The 21,952-nt window shown below is 42.5% G+C and overlaps 1 protein-coding gene across 1 annotated transcript; it reads right to left on the minus strand.

The window, feature by feature from the left end:
• Window positions 1–385: 385 nt before the first annotated feature.
• On the minus strand, window positions 386–21,272 carry SART1 (spliceosome associated factor 1, recruiter of U4/U6.U5 tri-snRNP). The gene is made up of 21 exons (XM_069965235.1): window positions 21,199–21,272; window positions 17,217–17,462; window positions 16,439–16,493; window positions 16,207–16,262; window positions 15,995–16,121; window positions 15,422–15,527; window positions 13,985–14,059; window positions 13,795–13,891; window positions 13,557–13,702; window positions 11,150–11,356; window positions 10,906–11,021; window positions 10,261–10,382; window positions 8,224–8,345; window positions 7,313–7,483; window positions 7,104–7,214; window positions 6,809–6,896; window positions 5,849–5,939; window positions 3,133–3,268; window positions 2,961–3,050; window positions 2,262–2,383; window positions 386–737 (listed from the first exon to the last, which is right to left on the minus strand). Exons 2-21 carry the CDS (start codon window positions 17,458–17,460, stop codon window positions 719–721), a joined length of 2,301 nt encoding a protein of 766 aa, XP_069821336.1. The 5' UTR covers window positions 17,461–17,462; window positions 21,199–21,272; the 3' UTR covers window positions 386–718.
• Window positions 21,273–21,952: the final 680 nt, after the last annotated feature.

Genomic DNA, 21,952 nt, shown 5'->3' on the forward strand with positions numbered 1-21,952 from the left:
TGGTTGTATGGATCAGACAATTTTTAGGGGTGAGCGATATAACGCAAAAATACTGATTTAGTCTCTGGCGTCAGTTAACAGACCTTAACTTTGCCAGGGCAGTATATTTTTATTTCCCTTGGCCCTTCAGACCGTGCAAAAAGGGGATTTCTAAACAATGTTGGCGAGGGAATTTTCCTTTGTGTACACAAGGCCTGAGGCTGTGTATAGAGACACAGAAGTGCAGACATCATGTCACTCAGTGATCTCGCTTAGCATGTGCCGCTCCACTGTACACCCAGACCAGAAGAGCCCAGGCTTCATATGAACTGATTCTGACCACACCCCATGCAGCCATTTTATATGTTACACACATTATTATCGTCAGGGAACATCATAGAAATCATCCAGTAAGAAGAAACTTTAATGGTTTCATATTACAACACTTTTAATAGATGATTTACAGACAACCCGTTGATGTATTTTATCATGGTAACTGGAGCATGTCTGGATTCCAGACCACCCCAATCTTACAGAACCTAGTTAAAAAAAAAAATCCCACCAAACTCCCAAGCTGTAAAGACTGTCTGCATGGCCGCAGCTTCCCATGTGTTCACCAATCCACACCAGTCCAGCATGCTTGGAATATACGTCCATATAGTGTGCAGAAGCTGATCGTGCTCATCCGCTCATGTCAGCCAGCTTCTCCTTCAGTGGAATTTCAGTGATTTATTATCGCTCACTTGATAAGTGTGTTCCTAAAAGTAGGGGGAAAAAAGGGGGGCGGGGAAATGAATTTTTTTTTTTTAAAGAATTTTCAGGTACACAACTATTCAATAACATAGGTCCAAAAGTATCTTAATATGTCTTTATAAGAGCTGCATCAGGTATAATAGTACTACAGCGCCACCTGTTTCTGAGAAGTAGCTTTACTGAGTCCACAATAGAAACTGTGCATTAGGGGCGTTATTTTAATGCCCCTCCCCCTCAGTCAGACACCTGTGGATGGGAGACTATTTTATATGGGTTGGAATGCCCTCAAAGGGGTTGGCCACTTTATAGTAAAATAGGTCAGTGTACAGTATTAGTAGGTGTACTCACTGTATATACTGACAGCAGCTCCCTGTGTACCTCATAGAGCCAATATCAGACACCCCTCCTCCTCCAGGCTGGGCTGCCCTGCTCTGTTTTGTTTCAGTCCTTAAAATGGCCGACATAGAGGAGCATGTGACCATGCCCCGCCCTCTGTGTCCTGCATAGACATATACAGGCTCAGTGGTGGACACTGGGGGGCGGGGCACGGTCACATGCTCCTCCATGTTGGCCATTTTATGTACAGACACAAAACAGAGCAGGGCACCACAGCCTGGAGGATGATGTTAGCTCTATGAGGTACACAGGAAGCTGCTGTCAGCATATACAGTGAGTACACTTACTAATACTGTATACTGAACTATTTTACTATAAAGTGGCCAACCCCTTTAAAGGGGAACTACAATGAATCTAACATAATGTCGAGGTGCCTTCCCAAAGAAGGCCTACTGTTGTTGGCTGTCTCCACCTCGACACTACTGATATGTCCCTACAGCACAGAAGGTGTGTCTCTTATCTTCCTCCTCTGCGCTGTTTCGGAGCAGCTAGTCGTGTTCCCCATTGTCCAGTGAGACCGTCAGGAGCACTGTCTGCATCCATAGCACCGATCCAGCCCGCTGCGCCATTCATTATCATTAGAAAGGGGCAGATCGGTGCTATGGGGACGGGCAGTGCTCTAACGGTTTAACCAGACCATGGGGAACACGACTAACTGCACAAAAGTGGCGCTGAGGAGGAAGGTAAGAGACATACCTTCCTCCTTGACATCTTCTGTGCAATTGGGGGCTATCAGCAGGTCAGATTAGTCTAACTTGCTGATAGTTCCCTTTTAAAGCATTGCTTCCTATTTCTCTGCTGGGTATGTGGATGGATCTCTAGTGCACCGAGCTGGATGCTGCAGCTTCTTTTCTGCTGGGCAATTGCATTTGTTGAGCTTCACCTATGAGAAGCAGAGAGGACGCTGCAAACCCTTGCTGATCGGTGCTAGTTTGCACTCATAATAGTGGCTCACACATTTAATGGAAGATGTGTGGGCGACTACTGATTATTTTATCTTTGTGAAAAAAAATAAAAAATCCTAAGCATGTGTGTCCACCTTGGCACAATTTCTATTGAAGATGAACAGCAGGTGGCGCTACAGTAACATATATACAGATAGTAACACCTGTAATGAGTGTTATGTTACTCACGCTGTCATACTCTTCCCGCTTCCGCTGAGCACAATGTATGGCGTCTTCTGGGCCTTCTGCTTTTCCTGCAGGAGGGCGACTGTACCAAGAGGAGTGTCGCTAGAACTCATTTTTTTCAAAAGCTGAAAAAAAAGATAAGTCAGATTAATATTAGTTGTTATAAATATGAGCAATACAGACACTGAGCACCACAGAAAATACCACATCTGCCCACTGCTTCCTATTCTACTTGCTGGGTGGACGATTGCCAGTACAGGCCACAGCCTCTGCCCAGGACAGGAAACCATTTCTGAAATGTTGGTATTCTAAAAATGCTGACTTTAAAGTCTAACTGTAACTTTAAAAAAAAAATAACTTGTGACATATTTTGAACACAGTGTTGGAGTGTTCAGGGCCCCCCCCCCCCAGCTAGCATGTGCATTCAACACGGGACAGTCCTATAGACATTACTTTAGATGTCTGTATCGGTCACAAGAACTGAGGTGAGGACACACGTAGATCGCACTACTCTCTGTTCGATCCACTGATCAATTGATATCCGAGACCCTAAATGATCAAAGAGTTTGACTAGTCCTTATGACATGCCAAGTTTTTTTTTTTTTTTTTTAAAGTGACAGTGCCTGTTTAGAGATTTGCTGATCGATGACTGTGATGAAATAATTTGCTGGTGCAATTTTATCCCAGTTTCGCTTCACTCACCGCCTCCTCATCCAGTTTCTTCATGCGTTTTTCAGTTTTCATTTTACCCGAGCCTTTACCATGGAACCGATGAGACAGCTGTCTAAAGGCCTGTGTTCATAGAAATCGAGGAAAGATTAGAACAGAACACTTTCTAGAAGATGATCGTTCATCAAGACTGGACGGTGCTTACCTCTTTTGGACAAAGTTTCCTCCCAGTTTCATCCACATACTCAATTTTAACATCTGGTTTGTAGCCATCTTTTTCCTTAAAGTCCTGTGTGAAGCCTCTGTACTCTTCTCGCCTGCTGTACTTGTCATCTATTGCCCTGTTTTATAGTAAGAGCAGAAGACGTATATGAGTGGGGGAAAAAAACTAATTGGGGGGAGAAACAAGGAGGATTACAGCCTATTATACAGCTTCGACCACACATATCCTATTACATTGGCAGATTAGTTTTACACATTGCAGAAGTGAAAGATTACTTGTTCCATTCATTCTGTATGGGAGAACACTGCATTTGACTGTTTCTACAAGTCCCACAGTGAATCAAAAGTGCATTGGCACACACATTATATATATATATATATATATATATATATATATATATATATATATATATATATATATATATATACATACATACATATATATATGTGCCATTCATTGGGAGATTGGGGTCCCCATTCTTGAGATCATGTGGGGCCCTTGTGGTCAGAGCCACCACTTACTCAGCTAGTTATTCATTATACTGTGTTGTAAGTATATGTTTGCAATGTCCCTCTATATAGGAAAGCTGTTTACTGCTAAAGCTATAAGCCAAAAAGAGCACACTCAGCTTCTGCCGGGTGCACGGGGCCTATAAGTATGTTCAATGGTATACATATTACTTATATAGTACAGCACACACTATTAATGTAGAATGAGGTGGAGGTTCTTATGTATTCCTCTTTTAGTTGATGGGCCATGCAGGGGTTTTTAGCCTACTGAAATGATTTACTAATGCACCCTACATTTCCCAAAATGCACCTTGCTTTGCAGCGAGAAAAGGTGGTGTTTGTTCTCCGCACTTGCTCTGAATTGTATAGTAATCCTAAAGTATCTTCTAAAACTTGAGAGCTACATTATGTGACATAGGTCATATGACTTTATCCCATGCCACTATGAACAAAACGCTTCAAAACTGCACATGGTGTGAACTGAAATCAACCCCTTTATGAGTCAATAAAAACAACTGGAACCAGATGAACAGCTTAAACTCAGAAGTGGGTTGGTGTTAATTCATATTATGTGCAGCTTTAATGGGTTTTCTTCTTTAACTCCTTCCCGTCAGTAACATGTATATGTATGTTCCTGGTGCACATACCCCGTGCAGTAGAAATGTACATATACGTTCCTGACTGAGGGGCTTAATGATGTGTGCAGGACAGTGAGAGTAATCCCGCACACATCAGTGTGTCCAATGCGGGAAGTAATGAGAGGCAGCTGCGATCCCAGCTGCATCTCATAACCCCTTAAACGCTGCGATCTATAGCGGTCGTGGCGTTTAAGGTACTCAGTGACAGATCAAGCATCTGTCACTGAATGATCGGGAGCCCCACAGCCATGCTGTGGGAGTCCCGATTTCTTGTGCCGACAGGCGGGGGCTAGTCACTTACCTCTGTCCTGTCGGATCGTCCATCTATGAATAGAATCTGCTCTTAGGCAGGCTCTATACATAGATTGCCGATAACACTGATCTATGCTATGGCATAGACCAGTATATGCAATCTGATGATTGCATGTTTTACAGTCATAAAAAAAAAAATTATTAAAAACCCCTCATAAACCCCCTCCCAATAAAAGTTTAAAAAACCTTGCCAATAATAAAAAGATGAAAAAAAATAAACATATTACATATCGTAGCGTGCGGAATTGTCCGATCTATTAAAATATAACATTATTGTTCCCACACAGTAAACGGCGTAAACGAAAAAAAAAAAAAAAAAACACCAGGATTGCTGATATTAAATTATCAGAAAAAATTAAAAAACAATCAAAATTTTTCTGTTACACCAATATGATATTAATAAAAACTAAAGATCATGGCACAAAAAAATGACACCCCAACCAGCCCTGTAGGTGGAAAAATAAAAGCGCTATGGCTCTTAGAACGCGGGGAGGATAATTGCATTTATTTGACCTGGACTTTTGTGCATCAATGAAAGGGTTAAAATTCTGGTATTGTGACATCAACATTGGGAAGGGATCTGATCGGCCAGAAGGAATATGACGATGATAATGTTGTTGTCATATAGTTCATTGGAAGTCAGCTGACCCAGGATAGACCTTTTCCTGAGACACAGAAAGCCATGCAATTTTTGGTGGTCACATGACCCAGCTACAGTAGAACGAAGGGATACAGCAGAGCTAAAAATGAAACAGATTGCACTTGACTGCAAGAACGATCGTAAGTAACTATCATCGTTCCGTGTAATTGGGTGAACGATTTCAGGCCGTTCTCAATAGCAGTCGATTGAGATCGTTTATTGTTGAAAAATCGCTTTGTGTAATAGCAAGAGGTGTTTGCTTCTTAGTAAAGCCAGACGGCCCTGCTTCTGGAGCAGGCATTGCGAAACAAATCTACACCTGCTTGAGAACAGATGTAGATTTTGTATCATGATTTCCAGGTGCGGGAGGAGGCCACACTTCCTCCCCGCCTTATAGTCGTACTCCCCCGCCTCGATCACCCATAAGGCGCACAGGGGTTACAAGAATCTGCCCCTTCTCCCTGGCGTTTTCTAGGAGCTCATAACCGATAAATCTCCCCCATTGTCAATATAGAGGGGGGGAAAAAGAGCAGTGGAACATATCTGCCATCACCTTTAGGGCCAGGAGAAGTCTTTGGGAAGCTGGAAGTATTACTTACATTTTGTCCTCTATACAGTAAACAGCTGACGGGAGGGACTTATTGGGAGCTTTAACACGTGCAACCTTTTGTACTGTAGTTTCCAGTAAGCCTGACAAGAAAAAACAAAAACAACAGAATAAGCATAAAGTGTATCAGGGGCTGCAATCATTTCATATTCTGCTATTCTAAGGAATCATCAAATGACCCAAGTTTATTCTACAAGATTGGGGGATTCGGGGGCCAGAGGTTTTTATGACTGCGCCCCTATTCTTTATAAGAGCTTACTTGGTCATTATACTGTAACAGGATGGATGTTAAATAGAGATGAGATTGTGGGATTAAAGAGCACCTATGGCCACTTTAATAATTATATATATATATATATATATATATATATATATATATATATATATATATATATATATATATATATATATATATATATATAATTCATTTAGATTTTTTAATAGTCTCTGGTGCCAATTCCATTTTTTAAACTACTAATATGCCCCTAAGTTTTTATATGGTTGCCTATATTTTCTCTAAATAGCCAGATGAGCTTAAACTTTACAATTTTAAAAAGGGTCAAATTCTAGGCTCATGATTGTGAATGTGAGGCTTAGGGGACTCTGAATGCAAGGCTTGGAGGTGTGAATACATGGCTAAGGGGTGTAAACTTTAGGCTCATAGATGTATATGGAAGGCTGAATGGTTGTGAAGACTAGGCTCATTGGGTGTTGGGAGAGGCAGAGGAGACATGAATCAGGGCCTGATTCACTTCCTTTTAGCCTTATTTTTTTTAATTGACCAGAGGCCCTATTCAAAGGCCAATTGGTTGTTAGTGTTGACCTACCAACAAGTGTGCGACAAAAATAAATAAATAAATTATATATATATATATATTTAAAAAAAAGGACCAATCAAATGCCTCATTTCCAACCTCCCTTAGAAAAATGACCTATTTCCACAGTGTGATACCTTTGTTCTGACAGAGATGTAGAGCTGCAGCTAGACCCCTGTTCACAATGGGTTCTTCATCCAAAATGGTGGTGGAAGATGCAGAATACTAATAAGAAAAGGAATTATAGGGTTATGGAAACAGAACATGAGGATTATAACATTCTAATTTACTGTAATGAAAACATTAAGAAGAGTTCCGCCCGTAAATAAATTCACAATATAACATACCCCTGGTAACTTCCCAAAATGTACATTTATACATATAATAGGGACAAGACAATGGAGAACTGACAACTACAGATACTTTACTTACATCTTGTTGGTTTTTCTCCTCATCAAGGTTCACCATACTCCAACCAATGTTCTCATCGCCTTCAGAGTCTCCGTGTTCATTCTCAGACTCCTCTTTATCCTTCTCAAAATCCTAAGACAGACAATAAAAGAGTGAATACACCTGCATGGTACCAGTATGGAAATTCACACAGAATTTATTACATGACTACATATAGTGCTGTCCCATACCATTAAATCCTCTTGATCCTCCCTGTTGCCGGCTAAGCCGTACGTCGGTATCTCCCCAAGAGTTCTGCAGAATTCAGACGTTGCATTAAATACAATGGACCCTTTCTTATCGTCGTCATCGTCGTCCTCTTGGCTTTTTTGAGTGTTGAGCTTTTTTACCATTGAAGCAATCTAAAAGAGAAAAAAAACAAGCGAGAAAGATCAGATCAATGGGGTTTTACATTTGTAAAAATTTTTTAACCTATGCAATGCCGAAGTGTATATATGAAGTAAAAATTCTCTCCAATGTAAATTTCTCAATTATAACATAACATACGACTGCCTGTGATAATGACTGGGATCGAGTCGAGGGAGCAGCATGACGCAGATCTGCTTTGCCACACCATTTCTCTTCTATGGAAGCCGCCAGAGATGTCTGCAGCGGCGACATCAATCTGAAGGCCCTACTACACGGAACAATTATCGTTTAAAAATTTGCTAAAACGATCGAAATGAGTGATTATCTGTCCGTGTAATTACACCAAACGATGAAACGACTAATAGAAAATCGTTCATTTTGGTCTTTCAACATGTTGAAAAATTATCGCTGGTAGTTCGCCAATCGTTCGCGTAATAAGTCGTTCAACGATAAAACATGTTGTGTGGGATGTCCTGAGAACCGATTTGCGACTATATAACGGTGTAAAAGCGATCGTTCGTAACAGTAATCAGTGAATGTAATAACCTCAGAGAAAAAAAAAAAAAAAAAAAAAATCGCTAGTTATTGCTAGCGAACGATCGTTATAGCGAATCTTTAAACGAAAATCGCTACATGTAATACAACCTTGAGTGACTAGATTGGGGGAAAGTGGGGGGATCAGAGTCTCCCTTTATCCTCCTGAGGGACAACCCCTTTAAGTCTGTACATTTACCTTCTCACTGCTATCCTTCTGCTGCTGAATCTGCTTTAGTCGTCTACTTTTTTCAAGCTGTTTGTGTAACTCATTTTCTAATTCGTCTTCCTCTAAAATAGCTGGAGAATCTGGAGCCTCTTCTGTAAAACAAACAATGAAAAAGAAAGCAAGTGAGAAGAACACAATGAATACTGCCCTATAAAAATATGTTAAAGTGTCACTGTCGTGAATTTTTTTTTTGCAGAAATCAATAGTCCAGGCGATTTTAAGAAACTTTGTAATTGGGTTTATTATCCGAAAAATGCATTTTTATCATGAAAAAGCAGTTTGAAGCTCTCCCCCCTGTCTTCATTGTTCTCCTATGGAGAGAGCTAAAGAAAAGACCAAAACAGGACAACAAAGAGTTAATCTACAAATCACTCATCCGTTATCTGTTCTGACCATCACCAGTGACCTGTCTGAGCTCGGATTACAGCTGTCACCCAGCTCCGTGCCGGCTAACTCCCTCCTTCCTCCTCCCCCCTCCCCTCTCCCTAGAGCAGACAGGGGACGTCTCCTGCAACAAGTCACAATTTTCAGATTTTTCAGAGTGGATGAAAAAGAGGAAGGAGGGAAGGACCTGGGAAAAGGCTTTTTACATGCAGATAATGGCAGATTTGGCTAATAAACCCAATTACAAAGTTTCTTAAAATCGCCTGGACTATTGATTTCTGCAAAAAAAAAAAAATACGACAGTGACTCTTTAAAGAAGAATTCTGGGCAGACCTCTTATTTTTGTGACGGGGAGGAGGAGGATAAAATAAATACCAAGCTCTAACCTCCCGGCTCCATTGCTGGTGTCCGCATACCGCCAATCCAGTCCCCGGCCGCTTCCTGGTTTGAGTGGGGACCCGGGTAGTGGCGTGTGAGGTCCACTCAGCCAGTCAGCCGCCAAGGCAGGACCCTGCTACAGCCACTGACTAGTTCAGCAGACCTCACACATTACAACCTGGGTCCCCACTGAGACCAGGAAGCGGCCAGGGTCCAGATCGGCGGTCTGCAGACAATAGAGCTGGAGCCGGGGAGGTAAGAGCATGTAAGTTTTTTTATCCTCCTCCTCCCCGATACTAGTGAAAAAGAAAAAGTGAAAAAAAAAAGTGAAAAAGTAAAAAAAAAGGTCTGCCCAGACTTCTCCTTTAAATCATGACTAGGAGACACAACCTGACAATCTGTTACATTGACATGTGTATATTTCAAGGAATTTTCTGGGACTTACATATTGATGGTCCATACTTAGAACAGGCTAATAAAAGGGGTTGTCCAGCGAAAATACTTTCATATCAACTGGGGTCAGAAAGTTACATAGATTTGTAATTTACTTTTATTTAAAAATCTCAAGTCTTTCCATACTTATCAGCTGCTGTATGTCCTGCAGGAAAGGTTTTATTTTCAGTCTGATACAGTGCTCTCTGCTGACATCTCTGGCCGAGACAGGAACTGTCCAGAGCAGGAGAGGTTTTCTATGGGGATTCATAGAAAACAGAGTTCCTGTCTTGGCCAGAGATGTCAGCAGAGAGCACTGTGTCAGACTGAAAATAAAACACCACTTCCTGCAGGACATACAGCAGCTAAGTATGGGAAGACTTGAGATTTTTAAATAGAAGTAAATTAAAAATCTATATAACTTTCTGACACCAGTTCATTTGAAAGAAAAACATTTTCGCTGGACAACCACCATAATAGCAGATCAGTGTCCGACTCCAGGCACCACAGGCAAACAGCTTATTGAAGGGTGAGCATGGCAAGCTGCAAGATCAGCTATAGCCACTATCACATCTACAGAGCTGTACCTGGTAAGTACGGAGGCTGCAGCACTCTCCCCTACAATAAGCTGATTGGCTGGTAGATGAAACCCATCAATTTGATACAGATGGTCTATAGTAAGTATAGTTCTCATACCCCAATAAAAAGGTAGACCCAGCAAAAAGCAACTCTTAAGGAGCTAAACCGAGAGGACTTGATCACAAGAATATTGCAGTCATAAGATTTTACATAATCCTTAAGAAGCAGCCTAACCTTCGTCACTAATGTCCATACGCTCCACGCGCACATCATCTGACTGAGGCATGGCGCGTTTTAAGTGCACCTCATGTTCTTCATCATCCAAGGCGGCTCGCTTTCGGCCACGGCCACGGGATCTAAAACAAACAGAGTATTAAACCTGTTTAAAAACAACCAGGTGAATGCAAAATGGACACATCAGGGGATGCAGAGCATTGGCAGGGCTTAGATACAAGTAATTCTCGGCACAAAAATAGAAGGTACAGACCTAAGCTGGCCATACACCTTTAAAAGCTGTTGGTCAAATGTTGAACTTTCCAGTGCTGAACGTTCATGTGTTGTCTATGGTGAAGGGATGGGGTAAGCTGCCACCAGACTGCGATGATACTGGCAATCCTGACCCTTCTCTGCATGGATATCATCTGTCGGTGGAGAATCGAGAAGCCGCCATATACCTTAGAGTTGGCCAAATGCGCCAACAGCATCGGGTTTAGCCAAATGTAGTATAAAGTGTAAGGACACCCTTAGACTAGACAATCTAAATATATGCCAGATACACAAACATCTGACTTATTCTTAGACTGTCTAGTCTAAGTTTGGACTGTATTACTTTGTTACCGTCAATATTTTTTCTATAAAAGGGTAGAAGAAACTACCTACCTCGAACCAAAGTCATTCTCGCGAGTATCAGGTTTCATTAGCAACAGGTCATCCGTCAAAGACTTATCTTTCTTACGGATCTTTTTCACACGTCGCTTTGTTTTCTTGAAGGAAACCTTTAATTGAAAAGAAAGCAGCATTTACATCTTGAGCTCTTCTGCTTGGACTGTACATTGATAATAAAATGTTCCTAACAGCTGAACGATACATGAAACCCCATGGGAGCCCGGTCCTAGCACCTTACCATCTCTTCAGGGGTATAGTACTCGGATGCAATTTTCAGGGCTGGAATGTCTAGGGATTGGGCCTGGTTGTGCAGGCTTTGGCGGATATTCTGAAGCTCTTTCTCCCAGGATCCATCTGCTGTGCCGCCACTTTCCAAGCGGAAGGATTTCTTCTTTTCTCCTTCTATTTCTTCGTCATACTTTGAAAGTACGGACTTGTGTCTAAACTGAGTAAAGAAAAGACATATACGTTCCATCAAAGATTACCGATTGCATTAACCCTTCCCTGTAATTGATTTTTGTACCTTCACTTAACTTAAACATAACTTTTAAACATAACTTTACTTTTACAAATACAGAGCCACATGAGGAGTATTTTACAAGACAGATTGCACTTTTTTAACCCCTTCCTATCAGTAATCTGTATTTATACGTTCATACTGCACATACCCTGTGCAGTAGGAATGTATATATACGTTCCCGCACTGACGGGGCTTCTGATGTGTGCGGGACCGCTGCAGTGAGAGCGATCCCGCACACATCAGTGTGTCCGGTGCCAGAGGTAATGAAAGGCAGCTGCAATCCTGCAGCTGTGTCTCAATAACCAGTTAAACACTGCGATCTATAGCGATCGCAGTGTTTAAGGTATTCAGTGACAGAACAAGCTTCTGTCACTGAGTGATCGGGACCCCCACAGCCATGCTGCGGGGGTCCCGGTCGAATGTACCGACGGGCGGGGGTTCGGCGATCCATGTATAGAGTCTGCTCTCAGGCAGGCTCTATGCACAGATCGCCAATAACACTGATCTATGCTATGCTATGGCTTAGCATAGATCAGTATATGCAATCTAATAAATGCATGTTTTACAGTGAAAAAGTGTAATAAAAAAAAGTTTTTAAAAGTATTTAAAAAACACTTAAAAAAAACCCCTCCCAATAAAAGTTTAATAAACTCCCCTTGCCCATTATAAAAATAAAATTAAAAATAAACATATTACATATTGCAGCGTGTGGAATTGTCCGAACTATTAATAAAAAGCGATCAAAATTTTTCTGTTACACCAATATGATGTTAATGAAAACTAGAGATCATGGTGCAAAAAATGACACCCCAACCAGCCCTGTAGGTGGAAAAATAAAAGTGCTGTGGCTCTTAGAAGGCAGGGAGGAACATTGCATTAATTTGACCCAGACATCCAGGCATCAAAGGGCGCTGTCTTGAAGGGGTTAAAGACACCTGCCACTTTGCAGTAAATGCCACCTTTATTCTGCGGGTCGGTACAATTACAGAGATGCCCAATTTATACAACTCGAAACGTCTTAGTACCGTTAAAAAATTTGATTTATCATCTTCTGACCTTTAAAGCGTCTACGGGGCTCATTTTTGAGACGTGATCTGTAATTTTTTAATTATTTACTATTAAGTTTATTAAATTTTCGTATAAGAACACCACATTGACGTGATCTGTAATTCTTATTGGTATCAATTTAGGGTAGATGGGACTTTCTGTTCACTTTTTATTCAATTTTATCTACTATATCATGTGACTGAAAATTAGCAATTTTGGCACACAGTATTTTTCACTTACGCCGCTCACCACGCAGGATCACTAACAACATTTAGCGAATAGTTTGAAAAATTCCACATGTGGTGGTACCACATACTGTGTTTCTCCGAAAATAAGACCTACCCCGAAAATAAGCCCTTTTCTTTACAGAAACTGGACCCAGTCTTATTTTTGGAAAAAGACAGTATTTATTCTCAATGGGTAAAGAAGAGATTTGAATTATTATTTTAGGGACTATACCCCCCCTCCCACCTAAACATACACACAGGTTTGTCCCTGGGGGACATTAATAAGCAATCCTTAGATCCATGCTCTGCTCATGCTCATGGGGGGCTTCAGAAGGCCTCTGACTATCATGGTAACTGTGTCGTAAGGGTGCTGGTTAAACCCCTCACACCCTTCAATTCACTGAAGAACTGGCAATCAAGTTAAAAGTACTAACAAATTATTTAGTAAGTAACTCATAACAGTCAGTGGGTATATACGCATATACATGCTGTCAATGCTGCAAATAAACTGCAATGTGTGTGAACACAGCCTAAAGCAGTGTCTTGCTTCAGTTAGTGATTTGCTGAGTGGGCCGGTCAATTAGTTTCAGAGACAGGAACAAGCAGTGAAGAGCAAAGGCCAAGGACCTGGAACGTGTCCACAGAATGTAAATTTATGATACGAGACTAGCAATTTAATAGCCATAAAAAGTTTGTCTCCTTTGCAAACAGACGTTATATGATAGGAGGCTGTCTGAATTACCAATGACTGTCCATGGAAATCATTAATAAAAATGACTCATTTCGCTCCGGTGGAATGACCTTTGGAAAGGAAGAAGGGGCAACGACATGTTAAAGGGCTGCACACTTACCACCACCATGTCATCCACAGACTCCTCTTCCTCATACGGTTTGTAGTCAGGTCTTTTCTTCTTAAGCTCCACATTTTTCTCAGCTTTTTCCTTGTCGATCATATTCACATTAACCAAGACGTCGGACTCATCTTCATCAAGGACACCTATGTTGACGCAGCACATAATAAACTTAATAGTAGCACAAGCTGCAGGGCTGCAGAAGACGCATTATAAAGTTGACCATGGTTCTCATTACCTTTATCCTTTAGGGTCAGTATTACAGTCTTTCCTTCAGTAAAAGATTCCAGATTGTGCTCTACAGTCAGACCTTGTAAATCTTGAGATGAGTAAGCCTATAAAGCGAAAAACATCGTCAGAACATTCAATGGATCAGGGGGGGGAGGGGGGGGGGGGGAAAACAGATGTGTTGAGACGGCAATGCTCACCTTCTTTTGTCCAAATTCTTCCTCTACCAGATTGGACACCCCGAATTCTTCATCCATTTCTGCTAACAGTTTTGCCTGTGGGGGGAAAAACAAATGATTAAACCACAGATAAATAATATAATGATTATTCTGGATATACAGACACTTAGGGCATAGCCACACGCATGATTGTTTTTGAGAGCCATAACCATGGGGAGCTAACTTTCTGTGACCCCCACCACTGGCAGAATAAACATCAGCTACCAGTATGTAAAGGAGTACTCCCATCACAAAGATCTTTCAATAGTCGCATATGTGAAAACGTGAATTTAAAGGGGTTATTAGTAGATAGTAGCTTAACTGTTTGGTTCCAGAAGCTGCAACACTCTTGTCCTCAGTTTGGGTGTGGTTGCAGCTCAGTTTCATTGGAGCCAAGTTGTATTATCTCCCACAACCTGAGAAAAAGGGTGGTGCTGTTTTTCAAGAAATGCTTCTGTGTAATCCAGGAGAAGCCCTTTAAGTCATTACTAGAGATGAGCGAACCTCCAGCATGCTCGAGTTTATCCGAACCCGAGCATTCAGCATTTGATTAGCGGTGGCTGCTGAACTTGGATAAAGCCCTAAGGCTATGTGGAAAACATGGATATAGTCATTGGCTGTATCCATATTTTCCAGACAACCTTAGAGCTTTATCCAACTTCAGCAGCCACCGCTAATCAAATGCCGATCATTCGGGTTCGGATGGACTCGAGCATGCTGGAGGTTCGCTCATCTCTAGTTATTACCTTTTTTAAAGCATTACTGACATATGTACTACCTAATAGACATGTCAAAAGTCAATCTTGAGATACAGCTGAGGGACATGCGTGGCAAAGCATATCTCCCGAGCTGCCAATCAAAGCCAACTCTTTTGCTTCATTACAGTCTATGAAGCCTAAAAGTTGCATATTTGGGCGGCTGTATACATAGTCCAATTAGGCCTATTACTTAGAAAAGTGCTTGAGGAAACTTGATGGGCATCCTACAGCTGTCTTGGCAACCCAAAAATCTAAAATCTCTCCACACCAAACTATGCAGAACAGACAGAAGGCTGGACATCTGCTTTATTTCCAACATATATATGATAGGGCTGCGATGCAAGCTGAACAGTTTTGTTTGATTGATGAACGCATTGTGAAACATAGAAATTCACTAATCACAATGGAAAACACCAGAAAAAAAGTGTGAACAGAGCCTTAAAGGGGTTCTCCAACCTCAGTTGTTTTATTTTTTGTTTTCCAGCCTCTGCCTTTTTGTGGTCCTGGAAGAGGTCAAAGCGGAAAAAAAAAGCGTTGAAATAAGTCACGTACACGTACGTAACTCACCTACTCTGGCTGTTACCTGCTTCTTCACCTCTTCCAGGGGCTGGGACGCCAATAAGATGAGATGGGAATACCTATTTACGGTGAAAATACTTACCCTTTTTTCAGCTTTCTCCTTCTCCGCTTGAAGCTTACGACTTCGTTCAATCCAAGCAGCTGTATCATCCAACCACAGCTCATCCTCTCCCAAGGATTTAATTTTACTGCAAGTGGAAGAAAGAGAGTTGAGAAGCAATGGCAATGTTCTCCCAACCAATGCAAAGTTCAATGTAAGGATTTTTTTTTTCTTAAAGTGAATGTACCAACAGTACATTTGCTTTACGATACTCACACGGATAGAACAGCCCCGGCGCAGAGAAGTCGATGTTGTGGTCTTTTTATTGAACCGCGCCCCGTTTCCCAGGTACGGGGCCGTTCTATTCCCGGGCACCGGCCAGGGCTTAAGCACTGGAGGTGGGCCGGCCCATCCCTAGTGGGAGGAAACCCCCGCCCCTCTATGATGTCGCTCCATTAGAATCAATCCCATGATACATCAGCACAGCATTACATAGGCAGCTAGAGCCAGTAACATCTGCCTTCTGGGAGTGCTTCTTCCATCAATCTCTCCTACTTGCCAACAACTTTTGTGAAAATAAGTGCTCTGTGTCGCTATCTAGCGCTTGTTCCTTACCCTAGTTTCTGGTTTAGCATTCTCTTCTCTTTAGCAGCTGCAAGTTTTTCCCTGAGCTCCTGTTGCTGCCTTAGAATCAGTGGGTTAATAATTGCGGCGGCAACTGGGTCTTCTTTAGTGCCGCTCTCTGCAAAACCAAACAAAGGTTTGAATGTGGTAACAGTAAGATGACATAAGCAATATACACATAAAGCAATATACCACACATATACCTGTTTTAGCTGTATTTAGCTCCAGGGGTTTTAATCCAAGTTTAGCTCGAAGTTTACTAGAGAAAAAGGAGAAAATAAATTGATATCCGATAAGCCCATAAGGCCCTGTTCACATCATGTTTTTGCATCCTGTTGAACATCCTTTCCATCAGGATGTCTGTACTGCTACATCACATGACCTAATACAACACTGTAGTAGTCACATAGGAGGAGCTTCTATATGTAAACTTACTTTGTCTCCTCAATGCTTAATGATGAATCCCCACCGGATGACTTTGGAGCGACACCTGTACATGAACACAGGAACATGTAGTCAGTATCTGAATTAATATGATAAATTCAAAACATATCAACCACAGTAACAAAGCGCACGAGATGTGTACAAGGACAGCAATATAAATGAAAATCGGACCATGTCTCAAATCCACGAAGCAACATTATGACAATAAGAAGCTGAGTAAAAAAAAATAAATAAATAAATAAAAAAAACTTCACTAAGGCTGACAACTTGGCCTGTGGGTTCAAAACCTTCACTGTGCTGACACTAGAGTACATGGCAGGGCTTGATAATGTGAGCCAAGCATATACCACAGTGAGGCACAGTACTAGGCCCCGCCTACTTGACACTCTCACTACAAAAAAACATTTTTATGGATATAAAAACACAGACACAGGCTTCCCAGTTATGATATGATTGCCTTTATTAACATCTATCCAGCGGTATCACCAGCATTCAGGGGTGACAGGTTTGCTTTAACATGGCAATTCAGATACTTGCATTATTTTATATTAGGGTGTGCAAACGTGAACATAAAGAACCCATCAGTGACTGGCTGAACGGGCCAGACAAATCCTTCTTACAAGTAAGAGGGACTCTGTACTGTGCTCCTCCCGGCTGCTATCAGCCAAAGCGTCTTGATCGGGAGGAGACAACCTCTAAAACTTGCTCTGTACCAGTTACACATATATAAAGTAAACCTGTACTAGGCCACCTGTGACCGATCACTCACTCTGCTCATAGTCGGGGTCCATCGTCTCCTTTTTGATCTTGCGGGACTCTGTGTCCTTACGTGAGCGGGATCTTCCATCACTGTCCCGAGTTTTTTCCCTTTCTCTAGACCTCTTGCGTCTCTCTCGCTCTCGTTCCTTATGCTTGTGCTTCTTATGCTCTCTGTGACGATCTTCACTTGCACCGCCTCCATATGAGGCGTCCCGATCGCGGTCCTTCTCCTTATGTTTCTTAGAGGAACCCATTACTGAGAAAAGACAAGACATGAAACAAGTTTATTCATCTACTCTGCCTTATTTAACTCCTATCAGGGTCAAAGGGAAGGCACACGTGCCGAGATTTATATAGGAGGTGGATAAGATGAATATACTGAAGATTCACAGACAATGCCGCCCACTACCCCTGGATGAAGTCAGTGACAGGTTAGGCACCTGTCACTGACTGATCGGGTTCCGATCTCTTGTACCGGCAGGCGTAAGACTCTTACCTCCGTCCTGTTGGATAGGCCATCTGTAGATAGAGTCTGCTCACAGGCAGACTCTATGAACAGATCCCCAATAGTACTGATCTATGCTATGCTATGGCATAGCATTCATCAGTATATGCAATCTAATGATTGAATGTTTAACTGTAGAATAAGAGTGTAAAAAAATTTTTATTAAAAAAACCCTTTTATAATCCCCCCCATAAAAGTTTAAAATATTTACTTAACCATTATAAAAATAAAAATATGCAAAATAAACAAACATATTATATATCGTAGTGTGCGGCATTGTCAGATCTTTAAAATATAACAATAGTGTTCCCCCCGCAATGAGCGGAGTAAATGGAAAAAAGAAAAACACCAGGATTGCTGATTTTTTTTTTTAAATGATATATCAGAAAAAAATAATAATAAAAAGTCATCAAAAAATGTCTTTTACACCAATATGATACTAATAAAAACTAGAGATCATGGCACAAAAATTACAGCTCAACCAGCCCTGTGGATGGAAACATAAAAGCGCTATGGCTCTTAGGAGAGGAGCAACATTGCATTAATCTGACCTGAACATCCGTGCATCAATGACTTCGGTCATGAAGGGGTTAATGGGTCACAAAGTTTTTAAAAACTTTTACCGTGTCCCACGAGAAGCCTGTATTTTTTCATGGCAATTTGATCAACGTTCCATAATATAAGTGAATGGGACCCTGACGGGTTCAGTGCACAGAAAGCTCCCCATCTCCTCCCCTGGGTGACGCGCCACCTTCTGAATCAAATCCGGCCCGACTCTGAACATCTCCCAGGGGAGGAAATATCGGTGCACTGGGCCCGCCTCCACTGCACCAAGCAACTTAATCTGCATATATAAGGAGCTAATCTCAGGAACCGAGCAGCGCTTTAAAAAATGACTACCACCATCACAGTCTGCGCAGGCTGTATTGATAGTAATGGTGCATTCGCTTTAAAGGAGATGTTTTGGATAACTGAAATTTTTGTAATTTTTTTTCAGCTTCTTATCGTCCGTTAGGGTCAGCTTAACACTGTGTTCATGCAGTAGTACATCAGCATCTCACCAAAAAAGTGTGTACTGTAGCGGCGCCCAATCATTCCAGAAAACAACGCTAAATGTTGGGGGATCTGCAACGTTATCCAAACCTTCATGGAGGAGTCTGGCGAAAATTTTTATTAAAGTATTGTATTGCCCCCCAAAAGTTATACAAGTCACCAATATTATGGGAAATGCTTATAAAGTGCTTTTTTTCCCTGCACTTACTACTGCATCAAGGCTTCACTTCCTGGATAACATGGGGATGTCACTTCCTGGATAACATGGGGATGTCACTTCCTGGATAACATGGGGATGTCACTTCCTGGATAACATGGGGATGTCACTTCCTGGATAACATGGGGATGTCACTTCCTGGATAACATGGGGATGTCACTTCCTGGATAACATGGGGATGTCACTTCCTGGATAACATGGGGATGTCACTCCTGGATAACATGGGGATGTCACCTCCTGGATAACATGGGGATGTCACCTCCTGGATAACATGGGGATGTCACCTCCTGGATAACATGGGGATTTCACTTCCTGGATAACATGGAGATGTCACCTCCTGGATAACATGGGGATGTCACTTCCTGGATAACATGGTGATGTCACTTCCTGGATAACATGGTGATGTCACGACCCGACTCCCAGAGCTGTGCGGGCTGTGGCTGCTGGAAAGGATGATGGCAGGGGGATGCTCAGTGTCCCTCCAGTGCCCTGTGTCCCTCAGTGTCCCTCTGCCATCATCCTCTCCAGCAGCCACAGCCCGCACAGCTCTGGGAGTTGGGTCGGGACGTCACCATGTTATCCAGGAAGTGACATCCCCATGTTATCCAGGAAGTGACATCGCCATGTTATCCAGGAAGTGACATCGCCATGTTATCCAGGAAGTGACATCACCATGTTATCCAGGAAGTGGCATCACCATGTTATCCAGGAGGTGAAGCCTTGATGCAGTAGTAAGTGCAGGGAAAAAAGCTCTTTATAAGCATTTCCCGTAATAAGTGTATATTGGGGATTTGTATAACTTTTGGGGGACGATACAATACTCTTAAAGTGACTGTACCACCTGGCCCAGGCTGAAGCACTGGAGACGGGCCGACCCACCCTTTGTGGGAGGAAACCCTAGCCCCTCTGTGATAGGGTTCCATTAATTCTAATGGAGTCACGTCATGGCCAGGGACTGGAGTTTCTTCCCACTAAAGGTGGGTCGGCCGCCTCCAGTGCTTCAGCCTGGGCCTGGTGGTACAGTCACTCACTTTAATAAAAAATTTTGCCGGACTTCTCCTTTAACACTCAGCATTTGATTCTCTGCGGCCGCCACCCTAGGGAGTCCTGGAACACATAGGTGCAACCATAGGCTGAATCCATATTTTCCTGACAGCCCTAGAGCGGCATCCAACTTCAAAATCAAACGATGTGCGTGCGGGTTAGAATAACACTGCTGAACCCAAACACTTTGTCAGGTTGGCTCGATAGTACCCACCAATCAAAATTTCTGAATGTCAGAAATTTAATTTTTAATTTTTTTTTTTAAAGGGACAGGTACCCTTTAAATGGGGGAGATCTATTAAAGGGAACCTGTCAGCCAGGAGACTGGGGCCAAACCCACACTTCCTGTTTATACAGCACCCGATCCTTATCCTCTCCTCCCGGTGGCATTTTGGATGTCAGCCCCACAGCCCATCATGCCAATGAGCAGAGATGATCGATGTCCATAGGAAGTCACTGCTCAATGATTTCCTATGGACATGGGACTCATCTCTTCTCTGTACATTGCGGTCTCATGTTCGCTTGTATCCATGGAGACCCCAAACCTCTGGATTAAGATAGGAATTTGATGGTGATCCGACCAGCAGGGGTACTTACAGGTATATAATATGCTCTTACAGGTTGCTATGGGCAACAAAGAACATTCTTACTGTATGACTAGCGGATAACTATCTCCTGTCATTGCTTTCTACAGGAAACAGCGCCACACCTGCCCTCAGTTTACAATTATAATTGCATCTTATTGCCTTAGAAGTGAATTGAGCCGTGCTGTAATACCACACACAACCTGTAGACAGATGTGGCGCCATGTTTTTTTTTCTCTTTTTTTAAAGGAATCAAATGTGTATCCTGGACAAGCCCTTTAAGTAGGATGTTCACTCTGACATACTGAGAGACACCTAAAGGTTCGCTCTATGGGGCACATTACAGATCTGGGGTTCAATAGGGTAGCCCTCCACTAACACGTGACCCCACCTCACAGCTATCACAGAATAACGCTATTAGATTGCCGGTGTAAACATTGACCTAGTACAGCACAAGCCAAGCGGCAGCTGCGCACATACTAGGAGGCGACAGTCTGCTATAGATGTAAGAACCCCTCTATACGGCAGCAATGACCGTGCGGCTCTACTAACATACATCTCCTGCCGAATACCGGCCCGATCCACTTACTTATAGCAGCGTCTCGGCTCCGTTCCCCAAGATGGTCGCACAGTAGTCGCGCTAATGACGACAGCACAGCCACTGGCGCTTCCGGAAATGCGTGCGCATCACCTGGGCGCTGGAAAGTAATCACTTCCGGGGCAGCTCCTCGCTGAGCGCGCATGCGCTTTAGGAGTTTCTTTTCCAGGAACTTCCATCATTTCCTTACTTTAGATGAGCTGGAGAACCCAGTGGCTGAGAAGCAATGCTGAATATTGCTCCTGATGAGGAGTTTATTAAAAATAAAATGGTGTCTAAATATGTCTACCTAAGTGTATAGATATATAACTCCACATATATGTAAATATTATAGTACATAGTACAGTGCCTCCAATAGGGTGTGTATGGAGTTTTCTTATACCCTAAGGGTGCGTGCACACTGTGGAATGACGATGGATAACCCGTCGCACATTCCGCAGCTCACGCCCGCCGGCGGACTGGTGCAGGCACGCATTTGGCAATTCCGCCTGTTTCATAGACTCCATTCCATGCACGGCCGGATTCCGTCATCCGTCCAAAGAATGAACATGTTAATTCTTTGGACGGAGGGTGGACCCCGCCCGTGCATAGAATAGAGTATATGACAAGGGCAAGACGTGCCCCCCATCAGTCCGCGGGCGGGTGTGAGCTGCAGAATGCATGACGGGTTATCCGTCGTCATTCCGCAGTGTGCACGCACCCTTAGGCTGGGGACACGTGCAACAAAAAAATCGCCATGTCTCAC

Source organism: Dendropsophus ebraccatus, chromosome 4 (genome assembly GCF_027789765.1).
Source record: "Dendropsophus ebraccatus isolate aDenEbr1 chromosome 4, aDenEbr1.pat, whole genome shotgun sequence".
NCBI lineage: Eukaryota > Metazoa > Chordata > Amphibia > Anura > Hylidae > Dendropsophus > Dendropsophus ebraccatus.